Raw genomic sequence first — 10,368 nt, 5'->3', positions numbered from 1 at the left:
AACTCCCCCCAAACCCAAACTTCCCCCCCAACTCCTCCCCAACCCCCAACCACTCCCCCAACCCAACTCCCACCAACTCCCCAAACTCCCCAACAACCCCCCACTACCAACCCCCCCCAGACCCCAACTCCCCCCCAACCCCAACTCCCCCCCCAACCCCAACTCCCCCCCAACCCCAACTCCCCCCCAACCCCAACTCCCCCCAACCCCAACTCCCCCCAACCCAAACCCCAACTCCCCCACCCAAACCCCAACCCCCACCCCCCCTACCAACGCCCCCAACCCCCAACTCCCCCCAACCCCAACCCCCCCCAACTCCCCCCAACCCCATCTCCCCCCAACCCCCCCAACCCCAACTCCCCCCCAACCCCAACTCCCCCCCCAACCCCAACCCCCCCCCAACCCCAACTCCCCCCCCAACCCCAACCCCAACTCCCCCTCCAACCCCAACTCCCCCTCCAACCCCAACTCCCCCACCCCAACCCCAACTCCCCCCACCCCAACCCCCCCACCCAAACCCCCCAACCCCAACCCCCCCACCCCAACGCCCCCAACACCTCCCCAACCCCAACACCCAACCCCAACCCCTCCCCAACCGCAGCAACCCCAACCCCAACCCCTACCAACCCCAACCCCCATCCCCAACCAACCCCTCCCCAATCCCAACCCCCCACCAACATCTCCCCAACCCCAACCCCCCCAAACCCCACCCCCCCCCAAACCCCAACCCCCACCCCCCAACCCCAACCCCTCTCCCCAACCCAAATACCCCCCAAACCCAACCCTAAGCCCCCAACCCCAACCCCTCCCCGACCCCCAACCCACCCCAGCCCAACGCCCCAACCCCCCCACCCCCAAGCCCAACCCCCCCAACCCCTACACCGCCCCCCCGAACCCCCAGCCCTCCCCAACTCCCAACCCCAACCCCCAAACGCAACCCCAACCTCCAAAAACCCCTCCCAACCCCAACCACTGTGAACCCCAACCCCTGCAACCCCAACTCCTCCCAACGAGCTCCTCCTCAACCAAGCACCTCACCCGCACCACCTCTCAGCGATCACTACAACAGTTGGGGCTAACTCAATCACACTCCCCTGAGCACGTGATCCAGGAAGGGAGCACCGCACTGTCAGAGGGTCAGTACTGAGGGAGTGCCGCACTGTCAGAGGGTCAGTACTGAGGGAGTGCGGCACTGTCAGAGGGTCAGTACTGAGGGAGTGCCGCACTGTCAGAGGATCAGTACTGAGGGAGTGCCGCACTGTCAGAGGGTCAGTACTGAGGGAGTGCCGCACTGTCGGAGGGTCAGTACTGAGGGAGTGCCGCACTGTCAGAGGGGTCAGTACTGAGGGAGTGCGGCACTGTCAGAGGGTCAGTACTGAGGGAGTGCCGCACTGTCAGAGGGTCAGTACTGAGGGAGTGCCGCACTGTCAGAGGGTCAGTACTGAGGGAGTGCCGCACTGTCAGAGGATCAGTACTGAGGGAGTGCCGCACTGTCAGAGGGTCAGTACTGAGGGAGTGCCGCACTGTCGGAGGGTCAGTACTGAGGGGAGTGCCGCACTGTCAGAGGGTCAGTACTGAGGGAGTGCCGCACTGTCAGAGGGTCAGTACTGAGGGAGTGCCGCACTGTCAGAGGGTCAGTACTGAGGGAGTGCCGCACTGTCAGAGGGTCAGTACTGAGGGAGCGCCGCACTGTCAGAGGGTCAGTACTGAGGGAGTGCGGCACTGTCAGAGGGTCAGTACTGAGGGGAGTGCCGCACTGTCAAAGGGTCAGTACTGAGGGAGTGCGGCACTGTCAGAGGGTCGGGACTGAGGGAGTGCCGCACTGTCAGAGGGTCAGTACTGAGGGAGTGCCGCACTGTCAGAGGGTCAGTACTGAGGGAGTGCCGCACTGTCAGAGGGTCAGTACTGAGGGAGTGCTGCACTATCGGAGGGTCAGTCCTGAGGGAGTGCTGCACTGTTGGAGGGTCAGCCCTGAGGGAGTGCTGCACTGTCAGAGAGTCAGTACTGAGGGGAGTGCCGCACTGTCAGAGGGTCAGTACTGAGGGAGTGCCGCACTGTCAGAGGGTCAGTACTGAGGGAGTGCCGCACTGTCAGAGGGTCAGTACTGAGGGAGTGCCGCACTGTCGGAGGGTCAGTACTGAGGGAGTGCCGCACTGTTGGAGGGTCAGTACTGAGGGAGTGCCGCACTGTCAGAGGGTCAGTGCTGAGGGAGTGCCGCACTGTCAGAGGGTCAGTACTGTGGGAGTGCTGCACTGTCAGAGGGTCAGTACTGAGGGAGTGCCGCACTGTTGGAGGGTCAGTACTGAGGGAGTGCCGCACTGTTGGAGAGTACGTTCTCTGATGTTCACCTGTATCAATACGAGAGATCCCGCGACCTCCAGCTTCCGTCGTAATTCCTGATTTTCCTCTCGTAGAGTCCTGAGATTTTCCTCCAGTTCCTCTTTTCGAGCTTTGAGAAGTCGCACAAACTCACCCCCATCACCCTAAAGCAGAGAGTGAGATTCAGTGCTGGGGGCAGGGGGGCAGACCCCAACCCCTCCCAACCCCTCAGTCCATCCCAAAAACCCCTCACACCTAATTAAGGAATTTCTTATGGAAATGTCTTCACTGTTGTCCTGTTGGAAATGCACAGGAGGATCCCATGAACAGGAGTGTGAGAATGACCCAGATCGTGTTATTTTAAGTGATGTTGGTTGATGGATACTGACCCTCTGACAGTGCAGCACTCCCTCAGTACTGACCCTCTGACAGTGCGGCGCACCCTCAGTACTGACCCTCTGACAGTGCGGCACTCCCTCAGTACTGACCCTCTGACAGTGCGGCACTCCCTCAGTACTGACCCTCTGACAGTGCAGCACTCCCTCAGTACTGACCCTCTGACAGTGCGGCGCACCCTCAGTACTGACCTCTGACAGTGCGGCACTCCCTCAGCACTGACCCTCTGACAGTGCGGCACTCCCTCAGTACTGACCCTCTGACAGTGCAGCACTCCCTCAGTACTGACCCTCTGACAGTGCGGCGCACCCTCAGTACTGACCCTCTGACAGTGCGGCACTCCCTCAGCACTGACCCTCTGACAGTGCGGCACTCCCTCAGTACTGACCCTCTGACAGTGCGGCACTCCCTCAGTACTGACCCTCTGACAGTGCGGCACACTCAGTACTGACCCTCTGACAGTGCAGCACTCCCTCAGTACTGACCCTCTGACAGTGCGGGCACTCCCTCAGTACTGACCCTATGACAGGGCGGAGCTCCCTCAGCGCTGACCCCTCTGACAGTGCGGCGCTCCCTCAGTACTGACCCTCTGACAGTGCGGCACTCCCCTCAGTACTGACCCCTCCAACAGTGCAGCACTCCCTCAGTACTGACCCTCTGACAGTGCGGCACTCCCTCAGTACTGACCCTCTGACAGTGCGGCACTCCCTCATTACTGACCCTCTGACAGTGCGGCACTCCCTCAGTCTTGACCCTCCGACAGTGCGGCGCTCCCTCAGTACTGACCCTCTAAAGTGCAGCGCTCCCTCAGTACTGACCCTCTGACAGTGCGGCACTCCCTCAGTACTGACCCTCTGACAGTGCGGCACTCCCTCAGTACTGACCCTCCGACAGCGCGGCACTCCCTCAGTACTGACCCTCTGACAGTGCGGCACTCCCTCAGTACTGACCCTCTGACAGTGCGGCACTCCCTCAGTACTGACCCTCTGACAGTGCGGCTCTCCCTCAGTACTGACCCTCTGACAGTGCGGCACTCCCTCAGTACTGACCCTCTGACAGTGCAGCACTCGCTCAGTACTGACTCTCTGACAGTGCGGCACTCCCTCAGCACTGACCCTCTGACAGTGCGGCACCCCCTCAGTACTGACCCTCTGACAGTGCGGCACTCCCTCACTACTGACCCTGTGACAGTGCAGCACTCCCTCAGCACTGACACTCTGACAGTGCAGCTCTCCCTCAGTACTGACCCTCTGACAGTGCGGCACTCCCTCAGTACTGACCCTGTGACAGTGCGGCACTCCCTCAGTACTGACCCTCTGACAGTGCAGCACACCCTCAGTATGGTCATGATTCCGGATGGGATTCTGTGCTGAGTTGTTGAAGTGGAATGTGCTGACTGATCTCCCGCCTATCAGACTGCGAGTGGGATCCTGTCCTGAGTGACACAGCGAACGGGTATCTCACTGGACAACGGGGAAGGGGCTCGGAAACGGCCTCACCTCGCGCACGCTGACCGCACAATCGTAATGTTCCCGTTTCTTAATGAAATGCAATTTCAACTGGGACGTGGCAGGTAGCTCATTGGGGTGTGTCCGGGGAGCTCTCAGGGGGGTGGGGAGGGGGCCGGTGGTTCGCCGGGGGATTGGGGGTGGCGCCCTGGTGTTGTCCCGTGTGGGCTTCCTGCCTTCCCGAGTCCCCTATCTTGGTCGGGCGGTCTAGCCTCCTGCTGCAGTTCTTACATCCGCCACCAGTGGGGGCAGCCATGGCCAAGAAGACATCTTCTGTTGGAGACCGCAGGGTGCGACAGGAGGTGACCATGTGTTCCCCCCTTCGCCATGCCCCTGCCCACCCACCCCCCACCTCACCGTCCACGCCTCAAGGATGTTTGGGCGGGGAGAGGGGAGCGTCATTGTCCTTCCACCACCCAATAGGCACAAACCGAACGCCAGCTCACCTGAGCTCTGCCTGCCACAAGGTCCAACGACTTGTCCTCCAGGCTCTGGGCGGCCGTGTTGGCGAACAAGCTCTGGGTGATGGTGCTGTAGGAGGTGAGAGAGCTGTTGTGCACTGCCACCATTCTGCCCGGCTCCCTGCACAAGCACAAAGCAACCAGTCAGCAATGGGTGTTCCTCGAGGCCCAGGCCATGGGGCGGAGGGACAGGCAGGCCGAGTGGGTCCTCATCCCAGTCCAAAGATGTGCAGGTTAGGTGGATTGGCCATAATAAATTGCCCTTAGTGTCCAAAATTGCCTTAATGTTGGGTGGGGTTACTGGGTTATGGGGATAGGGAGGAGGTGTTGACCTTGGGTCGGGTGCTCTTTCCAAGAGCCGGTGCAGACTCGATGGGCCGAATGGCCTCCTTCTGCACTGTGAATTCTATGATTCTATGATTCCCCCGCCAATGGAGTGAGTGCGTGAAGGAGTTCGATCCCTCATTCCCACCCCTACTTCCGAACCCTTCCTCCATCCCCCTTCCAGCAAGGCAACAGTAGCAGATTACTGAGTGGTTGGAGCCTTTTAGCCACACTCCTTCCCAGTGGGAAGCTGAAAAAGCTGATTGGCCAGGTTAACTCAATCACGAGTGAGAAATGATCTTGGCTCAGGAAGTGATGAATTGGAATAAGTATGGGTGGAGATTCGGGGGTCACAAGAGATAGAAAATGCTGGTGGGAGTGGTTTATAATCCTAACCTTAACCTGAATAGTAGTTATACCATGACACAGAGCATCAAATAAGAAATGATCGGGGCTTTTAACATACGTAGTGAGGGCTGAATTTTCAAATTGGCCAGGGAGAGGGTAGATCAGTTGGAGAATGTTTTTGTGACTGTTTCTTGTTGCGATGTGATGTCGCGCCGACCAGGGGTAAAGCTGTTGTGGATCTAATATTCCACAGTGAGGCAGGAACATTAAGTGGTAATCTCATCTTGAGCTGGGAAATAGTGATCATAACACAGCTGAATTCCACCTTAAGTTTAAAAGCGACATATCCCAATCACAATCTTAAACCTCAAACTTAAACAAAGCCAATTCCGTGGGTTTGCAGGGCGACACAAGCGGGGTTGGGTGTAGGATGGGGTACAGTACCATGGCCTCCTCCTCCTCCTTGCTCCCCTCGGCCCCTCTCCGAAGCTCGTTGTTAGCCGATCTGAGCTGCTCCACCAGGGTCCTGGCCTCCTCGAACCGGCTCGCCACCAACTCCTTCTCTTTGCGATTCTTCATCCGAAATTCCTGCAGTTCCTCACACCTCTCCTTGAGGGCTTCGTTACTCTGCCGAATGGCCTCTGTCAGGAGGCAGAACAGAAAAGAGATACCGCCCACACTTTGATCAGCTGGGCCTGAAAAGGGGTAGAATTACAAGGGGAGGGTCCACACTTTTCTGGAGATCAGGGCGGCTCACCTCTTGCCTTCACTGCGTTACCCCTTGATACCCCCAAAAACAAAATCCCCGATCTCTGCCTCGAACCTTATCAACAGCTCCCCGTATTGACAGAAGGTGCGAACTGCCCCAACAGGCCACACAACACGACTGTGGAGTGGGAGACGCCTTTCCAGCTGACGAAAATTGGCCACATTAGTTCAGGTGAGGAGGCTTTTCTATTTAAAAAAAAGGCTCTTTCACAGGGTCGGTGCAGACTGGTTGGGCTGGATCCTTCTGCACTGTAGGGATCCACGGTTCTATGGATCTAACCATCGCCCCCTTGACGTTCAATGTCATTACCATCGCTGAATCCCCCACAATCAACATCCTGGGGGTTACCATTGATCAGAAACTGAACTGGACCCAGACGTATAAATACTGTGGCTACCAGAGCAGGTCAGAGGCTGGGAATCCTGCGGAGAGGGCAGCACGGTGGCACAGTGGGTTAGCACTGCTGCCTCACGGCGCCGAGGTCCCAGGTTCGATCCCGGCCCTGGGTCACTGTCCGTGTGGAGTTTGCACATTCTCCCCATGTCTGCGTGAGTTTCGCCCCCACAACCCAAAGATGTGCAGGGTCATAGAATCATAGAATTTACAGTGCAGAAGGAGGCCATTCGGCCCATCGAGTCTACACCGGCTCTTGGAAAGAGCACCCTACCCAAGCCCACACTTCCACCCTATCTCCATAACCCAGTAACCCCACCCAACACCAAGGGCAATTTTGAACATTAAGGCAATTTATCATGGCCAATCCACCTAACCTGCACATCTTTGGACTGTGGATTGGCCACGCTAAATTGCCTCTTAATTGGAAAAAATGAATTGGGTACTATAAATTTAGTTTTAAAGAAGTGAGTTCAAGGCTTCTCGCACTCCCCACCCCCCCTCCTCACCCACCCCCACCCCCTCCTCACCCACCCCCACCCCCTCCTCACCCACCCCCACCCCCTCCTCACAACCCCCCACCCCCCTCCTCACCCACCCCCACCCCCCTCCTCAATCACCCCTACCCCCACTCCCCACTCCCCCACACCCACCCCCACCCCCCTCCTCACCCACCCCTACCCCCACCCCCTCCTCACACACCCCCACCCCCCTCCTCACCCACCCCCACCCCCTCCTCAACCACCCCTACCCCCACCCCCTCCTCACCCACCACCACCCCCACCCCCTCCTCACCCACCACCACCCCCACCCCCTCCTCACCCACCGCCACCCACTCCTCACCCACACCCACCCCCACCCTCACCTACACCTCTCCCCCGCACCCCTCTCTCCGCCGCACCCTCTCTCCCCACACCCCAACCCCACCCCCCTCCTCCCCTACACCCCCTCCCTAACACCCCTCTCTCCCCCCACACCCCCTCCTCCCCTACACCTTTCTCCCCCGCACCCCCACTCTCCCTGTACCCTCACTCCCCCGCATTCCCTCTCCCCCCGCACCCCCACTCCCCCATCCCCCCGCATCCCCACTCTTCCCCGTGCACCCCCTCTCCTCCGGCATCCCCTCTCTCCCCGCATCCCCTCTCTCCCCGCATCCCCTCTCTCCATGCACCTCCTCTCCCCCGCACCCCCTGCCCCCCACTCACCCGCATCCCTCTCCCCCTCACTCCCCCGCATCCCCTCTCCCCCCCGCACACCCCTCCCCGCAACCCCCTCTCCTCCGCTCCCCGCTCCCCCACCCCCCCGCACCCTCTCCCCCCCCCGCACCCTCTCCCCCGCACCCCCTCTCTCCCCCGCACCCCCTCTCTCCCCCCGCACCCCCTCTCTCCCCCCGCTCCCTCTCTCCCCCCTCCCCCCCCGCTCCCCCCCTCTCCCCCGCTCCCCCTCTCTCCCCACTGCACCCTATCCCCACCGCACCCCCTCTCTCCCCACCGCACCCCCTCTCTCCCCCTCTCTCCCCCCGCGCCCCCTCTCCCCCCCGCACCCCCCTCTCCCTCCCCGCACCCCCGCGCCCCCTCTCACCCCCCTGCACCCCCCCTCTCCCTCCCCCGCACCCCCTCTCCCTCCCCCGCACCCCCTCTCCCCCCGCACCCCTTCTCCCCCCGCACGCCCTCTCCCCCCCGCACCCCCTCTCTCCCCCGCACCCCCTCTCTCCCCCTGCACCCCCTCTCCCCCCGCACCCCCTCTCCCCCCTGCACCCCCTCTCCCCCGCACCCCTTCTCCCCCCGCACCCCCTCTCCCCCCCCGCACCCCCTCTCCCCCCCGCACCCCGTCCCCCCGCAACCCCTCTCCCCCCCGCACCCCCTCTCCTCCCGCAACCCCTCTGTCCCCCGCAACCCCTCTCCCCCACACACCCTCTCCCACCGCAAACCCACTCTCCCCAACACCCCTCCTCCACACCTCACCCTATCCTACTTCCTCCTCCCCCACTCACTCCACCCTCCCTCCCTCCCTCCTCTCACCTCGCAGGCTGACGTTCTCCATCTGCAGCTCCTGGTTTTGCTGTAACATGATGCTCAGGCTCCCGAGGTCGGTGGCCTGGGAGCAGGCCACAGGCAGCGGACCCCGAGGCGCCTCCTCACTGACCATCTCGGGCTCGCTGCCCACAATGCCGCTGGGCTGAACCATCTCCGACAGTGATGTCCCCTGACCCCGAGACATATGGGGGGGAGAAGGGGCGAGGGAGAATGCGGAGGGGCGTTGATGAGGGGAGGTGGGGGAGCGGGGGGCGGGGCTGTCGGAACGATCAACAAGCCTCTGAGGGTCACCTGAGGGAGGAAGTAAGGAGATGATTAGAGAAAGCAGACAGGAAGGAGGAGCGAGAGTGGGAGGAGAGGAGAGGGGGATGGGGGAAGCGGGATGGATGGGGAGTTAGGAAAGAAGCAGGGGGCGACAGACGGATTACTATTCCAGTAATATAACCCCCGCTCTCCCGTACCCTGGATTACTATTCCAGTAATATAACACCCGCTCTCCTGTACCCGGGATTACTATTCCAGTAATATAACCCCCGCTCTCCCGTACCCTGGATTACTATTCCAGTAATATAACCCCCGCTCTCCCGTACCCTGGATTACTATTCCAGTAATATAACCGCCGTGCTCCCGTACCCTGGATTACTATTCCAGTAATATAACCCCCGCTCTCCCGTACCCTGGATTACTATTCCAGTAATATAACCCCCGCTCTCCCGTACCCTGGATTACTATTCCAGTAATATAACCGCCGTGCTCCCGTACCCGGGATTACTATTCCAGTAATATAACCGCCGCTCTCCCGTATCCTGGATTACTATTCCAGTAATATAACCCCCGCTCTCCCGTACCCGGGATTACTATTCCAGTAATATAACCGCCGCTCTCCCGTACCCTGGATTACTATTCCAGTAATATAACCACCGCTCTCCCGTACCCTGGATTACTATTCCAGTAATATAACCGCCGCTCTCCCGTACCCTGGATTACTATTCCAGTAATATAACCGCCGCGCTCCCGTACCCTGGATTACTATTCCAGTAATATAACCACCGCTCTCCCGTACCCGGGATTACTATTCCAGTAATATAACCGCCGTGCTCCCGTACCCTGGATTACTATTCCAGTAATATAACCGCCACGCTCCCGTACACCGGATTACTATTCCAGTAATATAACCACCGCTCTCCCATACCCTGGATTACTATTCCAGTAATATAACCGCCACGCTCCCGTACACCGGATTACTATTCCAGTAATATAACCGCCGCTCTCCCGCACCCTGGATTACTATTCCAGTAATATAACCGCCGTGCTCCCGTACCCTGGATTACGACTCCAGTAATATAACCCCCGCTCTCCCGTACCCGGGATTACTATTCCAGTAATATAACCCCCGCTCTCCCGTACCCTGGATTACTATTCCAGTAATATAACCCCCGCTCTCCCGCACCCTGGATTACTATTCCAGTAATATAACCGCCGTGCTCCCGTACCCTGGATTACTATTCCAGTAATATAACCGCCACGCTCCCGTACACCGGATTACTATTCCAGTAATATAACCGCCGCTCTCCCGCACCCTGGATTACTATTCCAGTAATATAACCGCCGTGCTCCCGTACCCTGGATTACGACTCCAGTAATATAACCCCCGCTCTCCCGTACCCGGGATTACTATTCCAGTAATATAACCCCCGCTCTCCCGTACCCTGGATTACTATTCCAGTAATATAACCCCCGCTCTCCCGCACCCTGGATTACTATTCCAGTAATATAACCGCCGTGCTCCCGTACCCTGGATTACTATTCCAGTA

At 59.5% G+C, this 10,368-nt stretch overlaps 1 protein-coding gene across 1 annotated transcript; it reads right to left on the bottom strand.

Annotated features, from left to right (window-relative positions):
* Positions 1-2,353: 2,353 nt before the first annotated feature.
* LOC140406530 (NF-kappa-B essential modulator-like) lies at positions 2,354-8,842 on the bottom strand. The gene is made up of 4 exons (XM_072494534.1): positions 8,540-8,842; positions 5,801-5,997; positions 4,670-4,805; positions 2,354-2,483 (listed from the first exon to the last, which is right to left on the bottom strand). The coding sequence occupies exons 1-4, from the start codon at positions 8,736-8,738 to the stop codon at positions 2,479-2,481; spliced, it is 537 nt and encodes a 178-aa protein (XP_072350635.1). The 5' UTR covers positions 8,739-8,842; the 3' UTR covers positions 2,354-2,478.
* Between the last annotated feature and the right edge of the window lie 1,526 nt (positions 8,843-10,368).

The sequence above is a fragment of the Scyliorhinus torazame genome, unplaced genomic scaffold (assembly GCF_047496885.1).
Source record: "Scyliorhinus torazame isolate Kashiwa2021f unplaced genomic scaffold, sScyTor2.1 scaffold_586, whole genome shotgun sequence".
Lineage (NCBI taxonomy): Eukaryota > Metazoa > Chordata > Chondrichthyes > Carcharhiniformes > Scyliorhinidae > Scyliorhinus > Scyliorhinus torazame.
Note: the sequence above shows the minus strand (reverse complement) of the source record. Positions and strands in the feature narration are given on the sequence as shown.